The sequence below is a fragment of the Oryx dammah genome, unplaced genomic scaffold (genome assembly GCF_014754425.2).
Source record: "Oryx dammah isolate SB20612 unplaced genomic scaffold, SCBI_Odam_1.1 HiC_scaffold_23, whole genome shotgun sequence".
In the NCBI taxonomy this organism is placed as follows: domain Eukaryota; kingdom Metazoa; phylum Chordata; class Mammalia; order Artiodactyla; family Bovidae; genus Oryx; species Oryx dammah.
The window spans coordinates 56,765,526-56,789,385 of NW_024070207.1; the positions used below are offsets into that span (position 1 = coordinate 56,765,526).

General features: G+C 42.2%; 1 protein-coding gene across 1 annotated transcript in view; it reads left to right on the top strand.

Annotated features, from left to right (window-relative positions):
- The first annotated feature begins 754 nt into the window (after positions 1-754).
- Positions 755-23,860, top strand: part of F8 (coagulation factor VIII) — a 142,388-nt gene continuing 119,282 nt past the window's right edge. The window contains exons 1-4 of the mRNA XM_040265450.1: positions 755-1,080; positions 12,165-12,286; positions 16,058-16,180; positions 20,847-21,059. Of these exons, the coding sequence (XP_040121384.1) occupies positions 935-1,080; positions 12,165-12,286; positions 16,058-16,180; positions 20,847-21,059 (604 nt within the window). The 5' untranslated portion in view covers positions 755-934. The remainder of the gene's footprint in view (positions 1,081-12,164; positions 12,287-16,057; positions 16,181-20,846; positions 21,060-23,860) is intronic.

The window sequence follows — 23,860 nt, forward strand, 5'->3', positions numbered from 1 at the left end:
GCCCCTTAGATGGTGCACCTGTACTTACTTTGCAGCCTCACTGTGAGGATTAAATCATATAATGTGTAAAGCATCTGACATAGTTTAGTTCAGTCGCTCAGTCGTATCTGACTCTTTGTGACCCCATGAACTGTAGCCCACCAGGTTCCTCCATCCATGTAATTTTCTAAGCAAGAGTACCAGAGTGGGTGGCCATTGCCTTCTCCAGGGGATCTTCCCTACCTAGGGATCGAACCTGGGTCTCCCACATTGTGGGCAGATGCTTTAACCGTCTGAGCCACCAGGGAATCCCTTAGGGAAGACTCTAGGACATGGTCCAAATGTAAGCTATTGCTCTGAGTGAGATCAGAAGCCAGTGGAGGGTTCTGGGCAAAGAAGTGACTGGATCTGCTTTATGGTTTTAAAGGTCATTCAGTGGTGTCTGCTTGAGGGGCAAGGGGAGAAGCAGGGGCAACTCTTAGCATGAGGGTTGCTCTTGCTCATGCACGGATTCCAGAATCTTCGACATCCTGAGTGTCTCTTCTTCCTGCTGCTAAGAAAGAGGGTTGGAGGCCACTGGGAATATGAAGACAGTTTGGTGCTCCTCTTCACCTGAACCCAATTCTTCCTTTTCTCCAAGGTTCTGAGCAAAGCAACAGTCTTGGGCCCCTGCTGCTTTCAGAGGTGAACGGGTTAAGCTTGAGCTCAGCCTTCCTCTTCCTACTCACTTCTTCCTGTGGCAGCTTCCCATCACCCAAAAGGAAGCAATCCTATCTGCCACTGCTGAGCTCTCATGCCATTCTTAAGTCCCCTAAAGTCCTTTCCGAAAACTTTGGGACATTTCACAAAATCATAGAAAATTTACCTTCTTTTTTTTGCCTCCTGGAAGCCTAGGATGTTTTTAGAGAACTGATTTTTTGCTTCTCCAGTCGAATATTTTCCAGCCATCAGAGCCATGCACATCAAGCTCTCTACCTGCCTCTTTCTGTGCCTCTGGCCATGCAGCTTCAGTGCCATCAGAAGATACTACCTGGGCGCAGTGGAACTGTCCTGGGACTATATGCGAAGTGAACTGCTCAGTGAGCTGCATATGAACACAAGGTAAACCCAGGTTCTAGAGGCGCTGGGCAGAATGGTGGGTGTGGGACTCTGGCTGGCGGAAGATACAGGCATAGGTTACAGTGGCTGTGATACTACTGAAGCCCTAAAGAGCATTTCCAAGTCACTGCCAATCCTTTTCATAGATTTAACCTATTTGTTGACTTTTTCCCCTATCTTGTCCATTGCTTCTCTTTGTCACATGCTGCCACTCTGGAAACTAGAGAGTGGAATAGAGTGAGGGCAGAGAGGCAAGGAGCATAAGAGATGGAACAAAACTTCTATCAGGGAGAAGAGCAACAAGACCCATCAGTATTACCCAGTTTTGGTGTAAAGATAGTATTAACCATGAATTCAGAAGCTTTTCATCTTTTCTGGGTTCTGGCACATTTGGGGAGAGTATGATTAAATAATCTTTCCAATATTATCTGTGGTCATTGATTTAGTCAGATTTTCTACCTATTCTTCAGTCAAGGTTTATTTATATATATTTTCCTAGAAAGCAATCCGTCATCCCTAGATTTTATAGTGTATTCGAATCAAGTCACATAGTAGTCATGTGATATCGTTAACCTCTTTTGTGTCTGTAGTTATATCTCTGTTCTTAGCTTGTGTATGTTCTCGTTACCTCTCTTACAAGTAAAATTTTCAGGACGTTTCTGGATTTTATTGCTTTTGTCAGGAACCTGCATCTTTTGGGTCTATCAATTTCCATTTTTACTTTCATTGGTTCATTTCTTCTTCCTTACTTCTTTTGGTTCATTTTGTTGATCTAATTGTTTGCTTATTGAGTTGAATGCTGAAAGCATTTATTTACAATTTTGTCGTATGTTCTTTAAATGTGTATTATAAAGTTTTAAGCCCAGTACATACTTGATGGTAATGTAAATATTAAATATGGTCATGTCATACCATCTTTTTTGTTCTGTTTGCTTTGCTCCCTACATTTCTTCTACCTGAACCTGCTTCTGGATTATCCCCAATCTGGTAGCCCTAGTATGGTAATATAGATTCATGAACACACATGTTTGCACATATATGCAAATAAAGGTTTTCTTTGTCATTGTTTGTTTTACAAAAAATAGGATACTATACATTTTTCTCACTCATTAACACCTAATGGAATCCTGTGCAAGTCAATTTAATGACTATGTAAAATTTTTTTCCCTTTCTTCTCCTGCCTTCAATCTTTTCCAGCATCAGGATCTTTTCCAATGAGTCAGTTTTTCGCATCAATGGGTAAAGTATTGGAGTTTCAGCTTCAGCATCAGTCCTTCCAATGAATATTCAGGACTGATTTCCTTTAGGATGAACTGGTTGGATCTCCTTGCAGTCCAAGGGACTCTCAAGAGTCTTCTCCAACACCACACTTCAAAAGCATCAATTCTTTGGTGCTCAGCCTTCCTTATAGTCCAACTCTCACATCCATACATAACTACTGGAAAAACCATAGCTTTGACTATTCAGACCTTTGTCGGCAAAGAAATGTATCTGCTTTTTCATATGCTGTCTAGTTTTGTCATAGCTTTTCTTCCAAGGAGCAAGTGTCTTTTAATTTTGTGGCTGCAGTCACCATCTGCAGTGATTTTGGAACCCAAGAAAATAAAGTTCGTCACTGTTTCCATTGTTTCCCCATCTATCTGCCATGAACGATGGGACAGGATGCTGTGATCTCCGGTTTTTGAATGTTGAGTTTTAAGAGAGCTTTTTTTTTTAACTCCTCTTTCAGTTTCATCAAGAGCCTCTTTTGTTCCTGTTCGCTTTCTGCCATAAAGGTGGTGTCATCTGCATATCTGAGGTTATTGATATTTCTCCTGGCAATCTTGTTTCCAGCTTGTGCTTCATCCAGCCCAGCGTTTCTTATGATGTACTCTGCATATACGTTAAAGCAGGGTGACAGTATACAGCCTTGATGTACTCCTTTCCCAGTCCGTTGTTCCATGTCTGGTTCTAACTGTTGCTTCTTGACCTGCATACAGGTTTTTCAGGAGGTAGGTAAGGTGGTTTGGTATTCCCATCTCTTTAAGAATTCTCCACTGTTTGTTGTGATCCACACAGTCAAAGGCTTTAGCATCATCAATGAAGCAGAAGTAGATGCTTTTCTTGAATTCTCTTGCTTTTTCTATGATCCAACAGATGTTGGCTATTTGATTTCTGGTTCCTCTGCCTTTTCTAAATCCAGCTTTAACATCTGAACATTCTTGGATCACGTACTGTTAAAGCCTGGCTTGAGCATTTTGAGAATTTTAAGCATTACTATGCTAGCGTGAGAAGGCAATGGCAACCCACTCCAGTACTCTTGCCTGGAAAATCCCATGGACGGAGGAGCCTGGTAGGCTGCAGTCCATGGGGTTGCTAAGAGTCGGACATGACTGAGCGACTTCCCTTTCACTTTTCACTTTCATGCATTGGAGAGAGAAATGGCAACCCACTCCAGTGTTCTTGCCTGGAGAATCCCAGAGATGGGGGAGCCTGGTGGGCTGCCATCTATGGGGTCACACAGAGTCGGACACGACTGAAGTGACTTAGCTTAGCAGCATGCTAGCATGTGAAATGAGTGCAATTGTGCAGTAGTTTGAACATTCTTTGGCACTGCCCTTCTTTGAGATTGGAATGAAAACTGACCGTTCCCAGTCCTGTGACCACTGCTGAATTTTTATATTTGCTTGCATATTGAGTGCAGCACTTTCACAGCATCATCTTTTAGGATTTGAAATAGCTCAACTAGAATTCCATCACCTCCACTAGCTTTGTTCATAGCAGTTTGCAATAACATCTACTTATTATCTCACAGTTTCAGTGGGTCAGAAATCCAGGTCGGCTCAACTAGGAACTCGACTTGGGATCATACAAGGCCAAAATTAAGGTGTTTACAGGGCTATGTTCCTTACTGGAGGCTCCGGCTTGGGGGAGTGGGGGGAAACCCACTTCCAGGCTCAATTGGAATTTAGTTCCTTCTTTCAGTTTCCATGCAGTGCCCTCTATCTTCATGCTAACAAGTGTATATCAAGTCTCTTTCGTGCTTCAGATCTAACTTCAATTTCCATGACATCTGTTAAAACTTCTGCTCTGTCTCCCTCTTATACTTTTAAGAATCCTCATGGTTACATTAGACCCACCCAGACATTTCAAGATCCTCTCGCCATCTCAAGATCAACTGATTAACAACCTTAATTCCATGTGTCAAGTTTCTTCTACCACATAACAGAACATAGTCCTGAGCATAATGCCAAGTGGCAGAGGTCATGAGGGACATTTTCCCTACCACTGGTATAATTTACATATAGTGAAACACACAGATTTTTAAATGTGCAGTTTGAGAGTTTTGACAAATCATACCAGTTGCATAAATACCACCCCAGTCAATCATCCTGCAACCTTTTAGTAAGTGTCTCTACCTTGACCTGGTACCAGGCAACAAGCTCCTTTCCGGAATTACAAATTTGCTTTTGACTTTACAAGACTTTTATATCAGTAAATTCATACAGTATGCACTCTTCAGTGTCTCGATTTTTATCTTAAGCATCATGATTTGGAAATTTGCTCAGGCTGTCACATGAAGTTATTCTGTCCTTTTTATTGCTGATTACTGCTCTTTTGAGGGAATATATCACAATGTATACCTTTCACTTCCACATTAACCTTTGACTTGTTTCCAGGGGTTAATATAAATAAACCTGCTGTGAACATTCCTGTACAAGTGTTTCTGTGGCCATCTGCTTTCATTTATCTTAGCTGCATTCGATGAGTGAAATTGCTGGATCATGTGAAAATGCACATTTAACTTTATAAGACACTATGAACAGATTTCTGGAATGATTATACCATTTTGTACTCTCATCAACAATGTATGAAAGTGCCAGTTGCAACACATGCTGGGTATGTGGTGTTGCTAGACAGAGGCTGAGATGGTTGGATGGCATCACTGACTCAATGGACATGAGTTTGGGTAAACTCCAGGAGGTGGTGATGGACAAGGAGGCCTGGCATGCTGCAGCTCATGGGGTCACAAAGAGTTGAACACGACTGAGCGACTGAACTGAACTGAAGTATTTTAGTTATTTAATGACTATGTGCTGATATCTTACTGTATGTTTAATTTTACATTTCTCTGATACTAAAGATACTAAGCATCTTTACATTTGTGACTGACCATTCCTGTAAATTATTTAATAACCTGATGATGCAAATATTTAGCCCATTTTTACATTGGGTTGTCTTATTATTGTTGAGTTTTGAGAATTCTTTATATATTCTGGATACAAGTACACTTGTTTTCAAAATTTTCTCACAGCACAAAGATTTTCATTTTGATGAATTCCAATTTATCTATTTTTTTCTGCTAGTTGCTTGTGTTTTTGGTATCATATCTAAAAAGCTATTACCAAATCCAAAGTCACAGAGATTTATACCAGTGCTTTCTTCTAAGAGTTTTATAGTTTTAGCTCTTATATTGAGTTATTTGAGTTAATTTTTGTGTATAGTTTAAGGAAGGGATCCAAGCCTGTGGTAGTGCAGTGTGACTGATCCTGAAGTAGAGGCCCAGATGATCAGTAGTCTGGTATCTAAATGAACCATTGGCCATTTATCTGTTAATACTGGACTATTTGAAAACTAGTGTTGATGTACACTTAATACATTAATGTATTAATTGTACTTAATACATTGTGCTTGTATTATAGCATGCAGGATGAGGTATAGTGAATCACAGTCTGAGTATAAAATTGAATGGAGAAAACGATTTATTTAGTATCTAGATTTCTTTTGCTTTATAGGCAGTCACATGTATCTACCAGGAAAAAGTTGATAGAATTTTATTTTGATGATACCATTTTATAGTCCAGATTATTTTGATACTGATTAACAGGATAAGCTGACTCTGAACATATCCTGACAACCTCTGCCAAGACTTGAAATAAACATCTGGGAAATTCAGTTTTATATTATCTATTCCTGCAGCTGCTCAACTTCTTCTAAGCAAAGGTCAGGGAATATAATAGGTTTTCCGATGGATTTTAGATAAAATGTGAAAGAACAGTTCAGGTCAAGGACACTGTTGCGAAATATATTTGGCAAGATTTATATATCAAAGCCCAAGGGAAATACACAAACAAAACCCCACATAAGTTAGGAAAGAGTAAAACCTGTGAACCTGGGAACATTTTGTCACTTACTGTGCAGATTACGCTGAATCAGAGTCATAAATCACGTCCCAGCTGACTAGGGCCTAGGCCTTCTGTTTTCTCTGTTGCATAATCTTGTTCTTTTATCTAGCTTTTGATTTTTTCCTTTTCCCTCAGAGAGAGAAAAAATTGTTTTTGTGTACTGATGATCCTGTTCCTTCTCTGGTCTTCCAAGCTCTTGATCTAGTAAACAGTTTTTATGTCTTAGATTTTCATTTTAGTCAAAAATAATAAAATGAAAGCACTGTGCTAGTGTGTAGCAAAATACCTATCTCTGGACATAGATCTGAGTCTTATTAGAAACCACTGGAAACTTTGGAGAAACTGGGTAAGGCAGACTCAGCAGAACCAAGGAGATGGACTAGGCAGAGGAAAAGGGAACAAACTCTAGGGAGGAGTTGATGACTGTGCCTCAAGGTTGCCAGGAGATGGGACAGATCAACTCAAGGTTCAGTGACTAAAAGCCCTGTAGGTCTATGCCAAAGCTAGTGCCATGGAAATTTCCAGAGATGGATGAAATTAGAGCACATTGAAATATGAATTAGTGTCACAGATTGGGTTCCCTAGAAGTAGACTGTGAGAGAGAGATTGTCCTGTAGGAATGTTATTTAGAATTGTCTTGGGATCAACACCTGAGGAAGTGGGAGCGGGTAGAGGGAGACACTGGGCTGCCATGCAGGCCAGCCCTCCACGGAACTCTGGAGCTCAGATGACCCTTCTGAGTTGTCCCGGTTGGGCCAAGGCCACCAGGCCCCTGTGTCTACGTAATGATCAGCCATTCAGTTTAGTCACTCAGTCATGTCCAACTCTTTGCAACCCCATGAAACACAGCACACCAGGCCTCCCTGCCCGTCACCAACTTCCAGAGTTTACCCAAACTCATGTCCATTGAGTCGGTGATGCCATCCAACCATCTCATCCTCTGTCGTCCCTTTCTCCTCCTGCCCTCAATCTTTCCCAGCATCAGGGTCTTTTCAAATGAGTCAGCTCTTCGTATCAGGCAGCCAAAGCATTGGAGTTTCAGCTTCAACATCAGTCCTTCCAATGAATACCCAGGACTGATCTCCTTTAGGATGGACTGATTGGATCTCCTTGCTGTCCAAGGGACTCTCAAGACAGATTGATGCTTTTGAACTGTGGTGTTGGAGAAGACTCTTGAGAGTCCCTTGGACTGCAAGGAGATCAGTTCTGGGATTTCTTTGGAGGGAATGATGCTGAAGCTGAAACTCCAGTACTTTGGCCACCTGATGAGAAGAGTTGACTCATTGGAAAAGACTCTGATGCTGGGAGGGATTGGGGGCAGGAGGAGAAGGGGACAACAGAGGATGAGATGGCTGGATGGCATCACTGACTCGATGGACGTGAGTTTGAGGGAACTCTGGGAGTAGGTGATGGACAGGGAGGCCTGGTGTGCTGCAATTCATGGGGTCGCAAAGAGTTGGACACGACTGAGTGATTGAACTGAACTTAACTGAACATAATTAACTTTTGGGGGGGTGTTAATTGTAAAAGGTCTTGTAGGTCTTCATAGAACCATTCAACTTCAGCTTCTTCAGCATTACTGGTTGGGGCATAGACTTGGATTACTGTGATATTGAATGGTTTGCCTTGGAAACGAACAGAGATCATTCTGTCGTTTTTGAGATTGCATCCAAGTACTGCATTTCAGACTCTTTTGTTGACCATGGTGGCTACTCCATTTCTCCTAAGGGATTCCTGCCCACAGTAGTAGATATAATGGTCATCTGAGTTAAATTCATCCATTCCAGCCCATTTTAGTTCGCTGATTCCTAGAATGTCGACGTTCACTCTTGCCATCTCCCGTTTGACCACTTCCAATTTGCCTTGATTCATGGACCTAACATTCCAAGTTCCTATGCAATACTGCTCTTTATAGCATCGGACCTTGCTTCTGTCACCAGTCGCATCCACAACTGGGTATTGTTTTTGCTTTGGCTCCATCCCTTCATTCTTTCTGGAGTTATTTATCCAGTGATCTCCAGTAGCATATTCGGCACCTACTGACCTGGGGAGTTCCTCTTTCAGTATCCTATCATTTTGCTTTTTCATACTGTTCATGGAGTTCTCAAGGCAAGAATACTGAAGTGGTTTGCCATTCCCTTCTCCAGTGGACCACATTCTGTCAGACCTCTCTACCATGACCCGCCCATCTTGGGTGGCCCCACAGTATATGGCTTAGTTTCATTGAGTTGAAGACTCTAGACATGGACCTCACCAGATGGGCAACACTGAAATCAGATTGATTATATTCTTTGCAGCCAAAAATGAAGAAGCTCTATACAGTCAGCAAAAACAAGACTGGGAGCTGACTGTGGCTCAGATCATGAACTCCTTATTGCCAAATTCAGACTTAAATTGAAGAAAGTAGGGAAAATCACTAGACCATTCAGGTATGATCTAAATCAAATCCCTTATGATTATACAGTGGAAGTGAGAAATAGATTTAAGGGACTAGATCTGATAGACAGAGTACCTGATGAACTATGGATGGAGGTTCATGACCTTGTACAGAAGACAGGGATCAAGACCATCCCCATGGAAAAGAAATGCAAAAAAGCAAAATGGCTGTCTGAGGAGGCCTTACAAATAGCTGTGAAAAAAAGAGAAGCAAAAAGCAAAGGAGAAAAGGAAAGATATAAGCATCTGAATTCACAGTTCCAAAGAATAGCAAGAAGAGATAAGAAAGCCTTCTTCAGCAATCAGTGCAAAGAAATAGAGGAAAACAACAGAATGGGAAAGACTAGAAATCTCTTCAAGAAAATTAGAAATACCAAGGGAACATTTCATGCAAAGATGGGCTCGATAAAGGACGGAAATATTATGGACCTAACAGAAGCAGAAGATATTAAGAAGAGGTGGCAAGAATACACAGAAGAACTGTACAAAAAATATCTTCATGACCAAGATAATCACGATGGTGTGGTCACTCACATAGAACCAGACATCCTGGAATGTGAAGTTAAGTGGGCCTTAGAAAGCATCACTATGAACAAAGCTAGTGGAGGTGATGGAATTCCAGTTGAGCTATTTCAAATCCTGAAAGATGATGCTAAGAAAGTGCTGCACTCAATATGTCAGCAAATTTGGAAAACTCAGCAGTGGCCACAGGACTGGAAAAGGTCAGTTTTCATTCCAATCACAAAGAAAGGCAATGCCAAAGAATGCTCTAACTACCCACACAACTGCACTCATCTCACACGCTAGTAAAGTAATGGTCAAAATTCTCCAAGCCAGGCTTCAGCAATACGTGAACGGTGAACTTTCTGATGTTCATGCTGGTTTTAGAAAAGGCAGAGGAACCAGAGATCAAATTGCCAATATCCGCTGGATCATCAAAAAAGCAAAAGAGTTCCAGAAAAACATTTATTTCTGCTTTATTGACTATGCCAAGGCCTTTGACTGTGTGGATCACAATAAACTGTAGGAAATTCTGAAAGAGATGGGAATACCAGACCACCTGACCTGCCTCTTGAGAAACCTATATGCAGGTCAGAAAGCAACAGTTAGAACTGGACATGGACCAACAGACTGGTTCCAAATAGGAAAAGGAGTACATTAAGGCTGTATATTGTCACCCTGCTTATTTAATTTACATGCAGACTACATAATGAGAAATGCTGGACTGGAAGAAGCACAAGCTAGAATCAAGATTGCCGGGAGAAATATCAATAACCTCAGATGTGCAGATGACACCACCCTTATGGCAGAAAGTGAAGAGGAACTAAAAAGCCTCTTGATGAAAGTGAAAGAGGAGAGTGAAAAAGTTGGCTTAAAGCTCAACATTCAGAAAACGAAGATCATGGCATCCCATCACTTCATGGGAAATAGGTGGGGAAACACTGGAAACAGTGTCAGACTTTATTTTTTGGTGCTCCAAAATCACTGCAGATGGTGACTGCAGCCTGATCTTAAAAGACGCTTACTCCTTGGAAGGAAAGTTATGACCAACCTAGATAGCATATTCGAAAGCAGAGACATTACTTTGCCAACAAAGGTCCATCTAGTCAAGGCTATGGTTTTTCCAGTAGTTGTGTATGGATGTGAGAGTTGGACTGTGAAGAAAGCTGAGCACCAAAGAATTGATGCTTTTGAAGTGTGGTGTTGGAAAAGACTGTTGAGAGTCCTTGGACTGCAAGGAGATCCAACCAGTCCATTCTAAAGGAGATCAGTCCTGGGTGCTTTTGGAAGGAATGTTGCTAAAGCTGAAACTCTAGTACTCTGGCCACCTCATGCAAAGAGTTGACTCATTGGAAAAGACTCTGATGCTGGGAGGGATTGAGGGCAGGAGGAGAAGGGGACAACAGAGGATGAGATGGCTGGATGGCATCACCGACTCGATGGATGGAGTTTGAGTAAACTCTGGGAGTTGGTGATGGACAGAGAGGCCTGGCATGCTGCAATTCATGGGGTGGCAAAGAGTCAGACACGACCGAGCAACTGAACTGAACATAATTATGAAATGTCTGATTCAGTATCTGACCCATGGGTAAGTGGATGTGGGGGGGGGGGTGTGTGTGTGTGCGCGCGCACATGCTCAGTAGTGTCCAAGTCTGTGAACCTGTGTACTGTAGCTCACCAGGCTCCTCTGTCCATGGAATTTTCCAGACAAGAATACTGGAGAGGGTTGCCATTTCCTTCTCCAAGAGATCTTCCCAACCCAGAAATCAAACTCGTGTCTTTTGTGTCTCCTGCATTGGTAGGTGATTTCTTTACCACTGCACCACCTTGGATAATTGGCGGTATCTGGTAATTTTAGGTACATACTGACAAAATTGGAGTTCAAGGTACTTAGATGAAAGTTATAGTCTTTTTTTAGAGATAAAATTGAAGGATGTTATAGTTATTGTTTCGGCAAAGGTTTTTTTGGCTGGTAGTGTATGAGTATTGATTTTATGCTTTTTCTTATTGTATGGTACTTAATGTGTCAGATGACTTTTCAAAACAGTGTTTTGATTTGATGGTGGTGGTGATTTAGTTGCTAAGTCGTGTCCGACTCTTGTGACCCCATGGACTGTAGCCCTCTAGGCTCCTCTGTCCGTGGGATTTTCCAGGCAAGATTACTCAAGTGGATTCCATTTCCTTCTCCAGGGGATCTTCCTGACCCAGGAATTAAACCCCAGTCTCCTGCATTGCAGGCAGATTCTTTACCAACTAAGCTATGAGGAAAGGTTTGCTCTTTGATTTGATAGATGTTATTAATTGTCTGGGCTTCCCTGGTAGCACAGCTGGTAAAGAATCTGCCAGCAGTGCAGGAGACCCAGTTCGATTCCTGAGTCAGGAAGATCCACTGGAGAAGGGATAGGCTACCTTCTCTAGTATTCTTGGGCTTCCCTGGTGGCTCAGCTGGTAAAGAATCTGCCTGTAATGTGGGGAGACCTGGGTTTGATCCCTGGGTTGATCCCTGTTCCCTGGAGAAGGGAACAGCTACCCACTCCAGTATTCTGGCCTGGAGAATTCCAGGGACAGTGTGTTCTGGTCTGTCCAGGCTTCTATAACAAAATACCATAGACTGGGTGGCTTATAAACAATAGACATTTATTTCTCACAGTTCTGGAAGCCAGGCATCCAAGATCAGAGTGCCAACTGATTTGGTGTCTGGTGATGACCCTCTTGTTGGTTCAGAGATGCCATTTTTTGTTGTAACTTACATGGTTACAAGAGGTGAGATATCTCTCTGGGGGGTCCTTTATAAGGGCACTAACCCCATTTGTGAGGGTTCTGCACAGAAACATTCAGTCTGTAGCAGGGATCCAGATACCATTTCCAGTCTGCCTTGTTCACAGTAGAGGAGAGTGGGATGGAAGCATGACCTCCAGCTATTTTTCCAAGCAGGTTCAGAGAAGGGTCAACCAAAATGAATGACTTTTTCTCTTCTTCACACAGGTTTCCTCCCAGAGTGCCCAAACATTTTCCATTCAACACATCAGTCATGTACAGAAAGACTGTGTTTGTAGAGTTCACGGATCAACTTTTCAACATCGCCAAGCCCAGGCCACCATGGATGGGTAATGTAAACAAGATTGACTCTTTCTTGTGAAACTGGGTGTCTTGTTTCCTTGAAAGGATTACCCAGCCCTGGACTGCAGTTTTTTAAGAGGGCAGCTGCCAAAGAAAATATTTTCTTGGTCAGCCTTCCCTTATTACCACCTCTTGGGGAAATACACTGACCAAATTATCTCAGTCTTCTTGCCTGGATCTCCTCCTGTGTTTATTCTCTAGATGTTCAAGTGCCCTTTATCTTGGACCTGGGTTCATTTTCTTTTTTCTCCCTGCTTTCAATTCCTAGTTGGTCTTATCCATGCTCATGGCTTTAAAAGATCATATATGCCAGTAACCCCCGAGTTTGTATCTTCAGTTCAGACTGCTTCTTTGATACCTCCACTTAAATGTCAAATAAGCATGTGAAAGTGAAAGTTGCTCAGTCGTGTTCGACTCTTGATGACGCCATGGACTATACAGTCCATGGGATCCTCCAGGCCAGAATACTGGAGTAGGTAGCCTTTCCCTTCTCCAGGGGAATCTTCCCAACCCAGGGATCAAACCCAGGTCTCCCACATTGCAGGCAGATTCTTTACCAGCTGAGCCAACAGGGAAGCCCAAATAAGCATGTAACAAGGTATTAAGATTTCCTTTCTTGGAATTATTTCTGAGAATTATAGCTGACAAGTAGTCCCAAATTCTAAAGAAAGATAACGGCCCACCTATTCAAGACTTGTTCAGATAGTGCTCCAAATTGGTTCAGCAACCTTTAGCCCATCATGTGCCTTCAAGTTTTATAAAAGAAGGCTAGGAACTTATGAAAAACTTTAGATTTGAGGATTTCCTGTGAAAGCATTTTTGGTATTTTGTATATATCCCCATGGAGAAGAAGTATCTCCCCTCCCCACCATGTCAAGCTGCAGCGAGGGAGGCTTCAGGAGAACTGTTTAGAAAACTTGAGAGAATTTTTGGCGCTTGGAAGATACTGATTTGTGCCTGATTTTTATCTGGAAAAAAACTTTCAAGGCCAGAGTCTTGCGGAGTTTCCCCTAATGGTGTCAGAAGGAGAGTGGGATATGGCAGAAGCTAACTGCACCGCCACTGTTAGGTGTGAGACCAGGATGATTATTGGACAAAACTTGCCTCAAGAAAACCCTACCTGAGAGGACTTTTTGCCAGGGCTGGGTGATCCCAGCAGAGAAGATCTGTGTGATTGCACTCTCAGAAGCACAAAATGAGAGGAGAGATAAAGTGAAAACTGGACAAGGCATATCACAGGCCAGGGGGAAATGGAATAGGATGTCACCATACTGAGAGGGAGAGAGTTCTCAAAGAACTCATGTAAGTTCTCTAAGAAAGAAAGATGTAGAAATTTGGCCTGTGCCACATGCAGGGGGTACCAAAGCCACATTACCACTGAAGGACGAAGAAAAATATTATAATTATGCCTTTTTTCCACTCCTGTCCTAAGCTCCAACCTCAGAAAGTCCAGAGGCAGTAAGGTGATTGGGGAAGGAAGGTGAGAAAGCAGTGAACCTGCTAACCAAATATCTTTTTCTCCCTATTACTGATTTCTGAGTCTATTTCAGAGCTGAAATGGAGGAGGGGGGAATCCCTGAATTGCAGGGAACATCAAAAGTTTGCTATGAGGCCAGACTGGACTTCTTAGTACCTATGATAATACTGTTAATATGTGAAGGTTACTTGGGGAAAATTTGGGATTGCTCAAAATGCGAGAAAGAGAAATTCTACATACAATTAAAAACCATGAAAAAGAAACCTGTTTCATATTTTCATCCCACTAAATCCAGTGCATTCAGTAAAGCCATTTGTAAGTCTCGTGCTGTGGTTCATGGGGTCACAAAGAATCAGACACGACTGAGCGACTGAACTGAACTGAACTATACTTTGTGTGGACTTCCCTGGTGGCTCAGACAGTAAAGCGTCTGCTACAGTGCAGGAGACCTGGGTTCAATCCTTCCTGGTTAGGAAGATCTCCTGGAGAAGGAAATGGCAACCCACTCCAGTATTCTTGCCTGGAAAATCCCATGGACAGAGGAGCCTGGTAGGCTACAGTCCATGGGGTTGTAAAGAGTCGGACACAACTGAGTTACTTCAGTTTCACTTTCACTTGTACCTAGTATGACTGTCTGTAAGACACCAATTTCCTCCAAATTTTCTGTGCCATGGCCTGATGACCACTCAGTTGCACAAATCAAAATCACAGGAGTGATGCCTGGTTCCCATGTCTTTCATGCTTCCCTCCTACCCCATCTTCAACATGCAACTCATGAGCAAGTCTTATTGACTTGCTGACCTAAAATAGACTACCAGATGTCTCTCCAGAAAAGATGAGTTTCTTGAGGATCAGCAGAGGATGGCAGTTTGGTGTCTGAAACCACAGCAAGTTGCAAACAAGTCCCCGAATAACAAGAAGAGAAGAGCACAGTTCGCAGAAGGGTAAAGGAATTTGGAAGGGCTCAGGAAAACAGAGTCCATGGCTGCTCATTGATTGAGTCCTTGCCAACAATGATGAGGATTTTTTTCCTCCTTGGGCTCTGCTATTGTTACAGGGCATGAGAGTTCCCCTTCTGGTCTCAAACTCTATTTAACTGATGTTTCTGTTTATGAATATTTTTATTAATATTATAAATATTCATTCAAAATATTATTATTTTGAATGTCTTCCTCCAAAACAAGTCTCCAATCCATTTCTTCTTCTAAATTCCTGTAACCTCCAAAGTCTTACATGTTATATTCCCCTGCCTGCCTCTATAACCTTCTTTTCTGCTATCTTCTATCTCATTCACTTTGCTTCAGCCACAGGTTACTTTGCTATCTTTAAAGTATCCTCTGCTTCCTGCCTCATCATTTTCTAGTATGCCACCATCGTTTACAGCATTTATAACAACCTAAAGTTTTCTTATTTATTTACATATTTAATAGCTTCCCTCATGGCTCAGTTGGTAAAGAATCCACCTGCAATGCAGGAGACCCTGGTTCAATTCCTGGGTTGGGAAGATCCCATGGAGGAGGGCTAGGCTACCCACTCCAGTGTTCTTGGGCTTCTTTGGTGGCTCAGCTGGGAAAGAATCCACTGGCAATGCAGGAGAACTGAGTTTGATCCCTGGATTGGGACTATCCCCTGGAGAAGGGAAAGGCTACCTACTCCAGTATTCTGGCCTGGAGAATTCCATGGATATAGTCCATGGGGTCACAAAGAGTCGGACATGACTGAGCTACTTTCACTTTTACTAATGTCTCTATAATTTGATCTCTATGGCCTATCTTCTTAATTACTTCATGTCTAGTGCCTAAGATGGTTTATAGAATATAGTAGGAACCCAATTATTAGTTGAATGAATCAATGCATTGAATGCATTGCCAGAAATCTGTCCTCAGAACAACCATAAGGCTGGGCTGGTTATAGAAGTTAATGTATTCATTTGGCTACTACTTTTTATCAGTAATCTGAAGGACTTGCTTCTCTCCTGTAACTTTGACCATCATTTTTGTGATAAATTTTTTGGAGTGCTACCTTCCAAATGGGGCTTCCCTGATGGCTCAATGGTAAATAATCAGCCTGCCAATGTAGCAGATGTGGGTTCCATCCCTGGTTTGGGAAGATCCCCTGGAGAAGGAAATGGTAACCCACTCCAGTATTCTTGCCTGGGAAATCCTATGGACAGAGGAGCCTGGCGGGCTATATAGTCCATGGGGTTTCAAAAGAGTCAGAAGTGACTTACCAGCTAAACATCCTTCCAAATGACATTTGGGGGAACATGTCATTCTTGCAGGTCTGCTGGGTCCAACTATCCAGGCTGAGGTTTATGACACCGTGGTCATTACATTTAAGAATATGGCTTCTCATCCTGTTAGTCTTCATGCTATTGGCGTATCCTACTGGAAATCTTCTGAAGGTGAGTCAAATGCCCTCCTATGGTTCGGTCATACTACGGGCAGAAGAGTAGTGAGTATAAGGTCATACAGCTAATGAATGGTGGAGTCAGGATTCAAACCTAGGCCCATTGCATGAAGTCAAGAACATTGTTATTTCGGTCTTATCCCGAAGCTTGTCTCTGTCCTCTGTTATCCCTTGGGGAACCAGGCCACAAATCCTAAAATCCCACTTTATCTGCCTTCTTATGCCAAGAAAACTTCTAGGGAAGATCAAGGCCATTGGTGTAGCAATGAAACCAAATTCTCCTTCTTCCTTAGATTCAGATTTTTCAGACATTTCATTTCCCTCCCCTTCTCCCAGTTGCTAAAATATGGATGTCACCATGTGGTTAGGGCCAACTAGCTGAAGAACAAGCTGACCTCATTACAACAAAGAATAAAAAATCTGTTTGGCCACAATTCCCATGGTGCAAGAAGGAATGAAAGGGAATGTCACAGTGGACCCTAATATTGCCCAGATGGACTATTACATATACAGATCAAGAAGATTCAAGCAAATCATCAGTACATTATTGGAGCACATGTCCTGTACTGTATGGTCTGACTATGCTTCGATGTTGACTAAGTTCTCATGCAAAAATGGAAGAGTACTCCCTTTCTTGGTTGCACTCCTGATGTCAGGGCAGACGTGGGCTGAGGGAAGGTGAAAGATAAGAGCCGGCAGGGATATAGAGGAAAAGACATCCCAGGTTCTGCCTGGTGCCTAGCAGGCTATCCATGAGGCTTATCCACTTGAAAGCTTCCAGAATGAATCTAGGCGCATTTTTAGAGAGACCAGGGTTCCCCCAATTCTGCACCTAGGAGCTCAGCATAGAGATGACTGTTTTGTACCCTAAGCCTTGTGAGTTCTAGGAAAATAGTCTATCTAATCTCTCATACATATAACAGTCCAGGAACAACACAGTGAGTCAGGGGCCTAATGCCCATGTGATTTATAGTCCTATCACAAGCCTGTGTGTTTATATGTTATCATCCACAAATTCTTGGCCTCCTTAGATTAGCCTAGGGGCCCCAACATGTAAGGTAAATACATGATGATGGTAAGTGTAACTTCGCATGCTTATTGACCTTTCTGATATCCTTTAATAAACTATCTGATCAACTGTTTAAGTACTTTTCCTGATACAAAGACAATGATTTGTTTGTCTTTTTCTGATTGATTTGTAGAGTTAGTTTATATATTCTGAATACAAATCCTGTCACAGAAATATTTACATATCTTCTTCCAGTCTGTAGCTTGAATTTTTACTCTTTTGATAATTTTTTTGGTAAAGTTCTTAAAGTTGGTGAAGCATAAAAATTCAAACATTAATGAAACACACAAAAAAGGTATCACATGTTTTCCTTGTATGTTAGACTTTGGGTCCTATTTAAGGCATTTGCCTACCCCCAAGTCATGAAGGATTTCTTCCATGCTTTCCTTTAGAAGTTCTATTATTTTGCCTTTCATGCTGAAGTCTATAACCCATCACAAATGAATTTTTCTGTATGGTTTCCCGATAGCATTTTAAAACAGTTTTATTGAGGTTCAAGTTACATACCACGAAATTCAGTCATTTAAAGTAGTTTGATGACTGACTCAATTCAGACAGTCATGGGGCCACCAACACCATCCATGTCAAGAAGTTCTGGTCTTGCTATTCAAGCCCCATTCCCACCCCCAGCCCCAGCCAACCACTGAGCTGCTTTGTAAGCCTGTCATGTTAATCTCCCAAGCCAAAACTCTGGGAAATTGTATTTCAGTTCAGCAAACAGCCATCCCCTCCTCCAGAGCAGGAGGAGTACATTTCCCTACCATATTGGTATTGGATATGACCATGTGACTTCTTCTGGCTAATAGAATCTAAAAGCATAAGATGTATGTCAGGACAGCTAATTCCCATGGAATATCTGTCAAAAGAGCCAGAAGGAGAGTTAAAAGCAGATCCAGGGAAATTTCAAGTTTGGTCTTGAGCTGAAAAGGGAAACCTGGTGCTAGAGAAATTCTTTTAAATTATTTTCTGGACAAATGGGGTTCTAACACCATCCTAGGCTGTAAGTAAGGCCACACAATGAGGCTATGAAAGACAGCATGGGGGCAGACAAGTTAACAGTTGCTGACCCAAAGCTGCTGAGCAGAGATCAGGTGAGGGAAAAAGCAACCAAAGGCACCAGAGAGTGTAGTACAGTAGCCTCTGAAACACAGCATTTGGCCTGTGGTTGAGTACTCATGCCCAGGGCTCACTGAGTTGGGGTGTCTGAGGAGGTCAGGCTCTGGGGCCCTTGACCATGCCTGGGGCAAGGCTGATACAGCTGCAGCGGGGGGGGGGGTGGTAACGTGCATAGAGGGCTTTCCAGAACATTCTCGAATGTTCCCAACAGTGTTGTTTGGAATATAACAGAAGATGGCAATTGCACAAAACGCATTCTGCTCAGAGTATCTGCAGGTGGCTTGTATAGAAGCTCAAGTAAGACTCTGAAGACAGAGGTTTCCCAAAGAAAACATACCTGAGTAGACATGGCAACTTTCAAGGCTATGCACAATGCTTTTGCCCAGGCACAGCTTCACTTGGTCTGGACAAATCCCCTTTGTCTTCACCAAAGGACAGACCTTGTTGTGAGCAACCTGAATCGAATCCAAGATCTCAGGTTCCAGCTGTCAACATTCTCCTACTTTGCCAGCTGTCACTCTTTTCCTCCCCACTCCAAGAATTCTTCATTCTCCTTGGGATCCACAGGTTCCTGGCCTCCTTGATTTCTATTCTACCCTCTTGGCTAAACTGCTACCCTGGTGAAATCTGTTCTCCATCTCTTCTACTAGCAACCAAGCAAATGGTTATAGTTGAAATAAACCTTGCACCTCACCTTAAGCGGTGCCTTACCACTGCCCAGATATCCTCCCAATCCACTCACTGTCCTCATCAAGACAGATGCAGTTTTCACACACTCTTGACCTCTCATTAACCCCTCATCCCTCTCCCAACTTTACTATTAGGTAAAAGGGGATTCTTTTCCTAATCGAATATTTCAAACAAACAAACAAAAAAAGGTACAAGAAATAATAGAGCCAACAAACATGTACCCATTAGCTCACTTTGAAAGTGACAGTCACTCAGTCATGTCCAACTCTTTGCAACCCCTTGGACTATAAAGTCCATGAGATTCTCCAGACCAGAATACTGGAGTGGGTAGCCTTTCCCTTCTTCAGGGGAATCTTCCCAACCCAGGGATTGAACCCAGGTCTCCCACATTGCAGGTGGATCCTTTACCAGCTGAGCTACCAGGGAAGCCTGAGAATACTGGAGTGGACAGCCTACCCCTTCTCCAGAGATATTCCCGACTCAGGAATCAAACTGGGGTTTCCTGCGTTGCAGGCAGATTCTTTGCCCACTGAGCTCTGACGGAAGCCCTAGGTCACTTTGGCAAATCTTTTTTGAAAACTTTTTCTTTTGTTTGGCAGTATAACCAATTAACAAACAATGCTGCAATAGTTTCAGGTGGACAGAGAAGGAACTCAGCCATACAGATACATGTATCCATGCTCCTCCAAACTGCCCTCCCATCCAGACTGCACTTTGGCAAATCTTATCATTTTGCTGTCTTTGCCTACTTTATTTTAAGAAATTAAACAGAAGACACAGTTGAAGCCCCTTTTTTAACCCCTCTGTGATCCCCTCTCTTCCTATCCAAATGTTTTCACTATTCAGAATTTGCTACCAACCCACAATCACACAGAGACATGATGACACTCTCCATCCCGAAGTGCAGCTCATGTTTTTCTAAATGTCCACCAGGGTCTGCTAAGTACCAATATTGGTCTGCTGTTGCTTCTGGATGAAGCCAATTGTCCCTAATGCCCAGTGGAGGGATACCCATTTATAAGAGAGGCTGCTTTTGTAATGAGTCAATGCAGGGGTCTCCTGTGCTCTTATTAGAGAGGTCCCTCTATTAGATGTATAGCTATTGTGAGGTAAGATGGAGTATAAATGAAGAATACCCTGAATACCTTGAATGCTCTGGAGTCCTAGAGACCATTATGAATTCAAGAAACCAAGGCGAGTTGTTAGAAAAATAGTTCAATAACAGTGTAAGTGTTATGGTCAGTGCCTTTGAATATTTTCTACTTCTGTCTGATGAAATGACTTAGAAGCAATAACACTTCTTTAAGAATGAATACATATAGTGCTCATTGTAGAATAAAGGTATCAGATAATTCAGAGGTCAATTTTAACATTACTAAGGATGGGAGAGCAAGAAAATATATGTTAAAAAAATCTCTGCATCTCACCCTTCCCTGACCCTCACCAGTGCTTACTAAAGTCTGAAACAAAGCACATACCCAATGTATGTCTACTGAATTGAACTGACTTGAATTAGGTAAAAAGATGGAATAATGGAAGCAGTATTATTGTTACAATCTGAAGTTCTTACAGAACCACTCAACCACTCATATTTGCCTTAGTGGTCAAGAACTCCTCTGAAATATATAAGGCGGCTTCTCTTCATTTATAGCTGCTGCTGTTTAGTGTTCCATATTGTTTCAGAAAAGTTGCTTCTTGCATAGAGTCTATTGGTGACAATAAATTTGATGCCTCCTCGAGTGGGCAGTGGGCATATAAAGGACAACTTTATCCCTCCTTGATTTAGGTGCTGCATATAAGGATGAAACCAGCCAAAGGGAGAAGGAAGATGACAAAGTCATTCCTGGTAAAAGTCATACCTACGTCTGGCATATCCTGAAAGAAAATGGTCCAACAGCCTCTGACCCACCATGTCTCACCTACTCATATCTTTCTCATGTGGACCTGGTGAAAGACGTGAACTCAGGTCTCATCGGAGCCCTGCTAATTTGTAGGGAAGGTAAGTATAAGAAAAAGTAGGAAGTACAAACATCTGTGTCAATTCATAAAAAATGGTGCTGCACTCTTTAATCTGAAAGAGGTTTCTTTTGCTTTGAATCATGGCCATGGAAAGGAGAATAGTTTCTGAGATAAATAGAACCACATGGTAGGATCTATGCATCCTATGTAGCCACAATGCACTCTAATGGCCAACAAAAGCCAAATTCTGGGATTAGATATCTCTTCTCTTCCCTGGTGGCTCAGACAGTCAAGAGTCAGCCTGCAATGCTGGAGACCCGGATTCGATGCCTGGGTCAGGAAGATCCCCCAGAGATGGAAATGGCAACCCACTCCAGTATTCTTGCCTGGAGAATTCCATGGACAAAGGAGCCTGGCAGGCTACAGTCCGGGGGGTCGCAAAGAGTCAGACACAACTGAGTGACTTAACTTTCACTTTCTCTTCTTCTGCTTTATGCTTCACATATCCTATGGGCTGTCTCAGTAGTCCTTTATACAAATTTTGCATTAGGTTCCTTGAAACCTCCATGAAGTTAAAATAGTACATCTAAGTGTGTGACTAATGCTCAAAATTCTCCAGGCCAAGCTTCAGCAATACATGAACCGTGATGTTCAAGCTGGTTTTAGAAAAGGCAGAGGAACCAGAGATCAAATTGCCAAAGTCCGCTGGATCATGGAAAAAAGCAAGAGAATTCCAGAAAAACATCTATTTCTGCTTTATTGACTATGCCAAAGCCTTTGACTGTGTAGATCACAATAAACTGTGGACAATTCTGAAAGAGATGGGAATACCAGACCACCTGACCTGCCTCTTGAGAAACTTATATGCAGGCCAGGAAGCAACAGTTAGAACTGGACATGGAACAACAGACTGGTTCCAAATAGGAAAAGGAGTACGTCAAGGCTGAATATTGTCACCCTGCTTATTTAATTTCTATGCAGAGTACATCATGAGAAACGCTGGGCTGGAAGAAGCACAAGCTGGAATCAAGATTGCCAGGAGAAATATCAATAACCTCAGATATGCAAATGACACCACCCTTACAGCAGAAAGTGAAGAGGAACTAAAAAGCCTCTTGATGAAAGTGAAAGAGGAGAGTGAAAAAGTTGATTTAAAGCTCAACATTCAGGAAAAGATCATGGTATCTGGTCCCATCTCTTCATGGGAAATAGATGGGGAAACAGTGGAAACAGTGTCAGACTTTATTTTTGGGGGCTCCAAAATCACTGCAGATGATGACTTCAGCCATGAAATTAAAAGACACTCCTTGGAAGGAAAGTTATGACCAACCTAGATAGCATATTGAAAAGCAGAGACATTACTTTGCCAACAAAGTTCCATCTAGTCAAGGCTATGGTTTTTTCAGTAGTCATGTATGGATGTGAGAGTTGGACTGTGAAGAAAGCTGAGCACCGAAGAATTGATGCTTTTGAAGTGTGGTGTTGGAGAAGACTCTTGAGAGTCCCTTGGTCTCAAGGAGACCCAACCAGTCCATTCTAAAGGAGATCAGTCCTGGGTGTTCTTTGGAAGGACTGATGCTGAAGCTGAAACTCCAGTACTTTGGCCACCTCATGTGAAGAGTTGACTCATTGGAAAAGACTCTGATGCTGGGAAGGATTGAGGGCAGGAGGAGAAGGGGACAACAGAGGTTGAGATGGATGGATGGCATCACTGACTCGATGGACATGAGTTTGAGTGAACTCTGGGAGTTGGTGATGGACAGGGAGGCCTGGTGTGCTGCAATTCATGGGGTCGCAAAGAGTTGGACACGACTGAGTGACTGAACTGAACTGAATGGTGTATAGACCATTTGGGGAGTTTAGTTTGTCATCTATAACCCCAAAACATAGAAATCTGCGAAAAGCAAGAGTTTATACATGTTTATAAGTTCTTATGTTAAAAATTATAGTCATTTAAATTAAACCTTTTATTTTATTTATATTTTTATAGTCATTTGGAGTTTATTCTTTTTTTTTCCTCCGAGGAGCATGGCCCCTGCTTTTATTTTTATTTTTTAAATATAAATTTATTTATTTTAATTGTAGGCTAATTACTTTACAATATTGTATTGGTTTTGCCATACATCAATATGAATCCGCCACGGGTATACACGTGTTCCCCATCCTGAACCCCTCCTCCCACCTCCCTCCCCATAGCATCCCTCTGGGTCATCCCAGTGCACCAGGCCCAAGCATCCTGTATCAGTTCTGGTCTCCTCGGTGTGTATCTCCAGCAGTGGGATTGCTGGGTCATAAGGCAGTTCTATTTTGTTTCTTAAGGAATCCCCACACTGTTCTCCATAGTGGCTGCACTAGTTTGCATTCCCACCAACAGTGTAAGAGGGTTCCCTTTTCTCCACACCCTCTCCAGCATTTATTGCTTGTAGACTTTTGGATCGCAGCCATTCTGACTGGCGTGAAAAGGTACCTCACTGTGGTTTTTATTTGCATTTCTCTGATAATGAGTGATGTTGAGCATCTTTTCATGTGTTTGGTAGCCATCTGTATGTCTTCTTTGGAGAAATGTCTGTTTAGTTCTTTGGCCCATTTTTTGATTGGGCCATTTATTTTTCTGGAATTGAGCTGCAGGAGTTGCTTGTATATATTTGAGATTAGTTCTTTGTCAGTTGCTTCATTTGCTATTATTTTCTCCCATTCTGAAGGCTGTCTTTTCACCTTGCTTATAGTTTCCTTTGTTGTGCAGAAGCTTTTAATTTTAATTAGGTCCCATTTGTTTATTTTTGCTTTTATTTCCAATATCCTGGGAGGTGGGTCATAGAGGATTCTGCTGTGATTTATGTC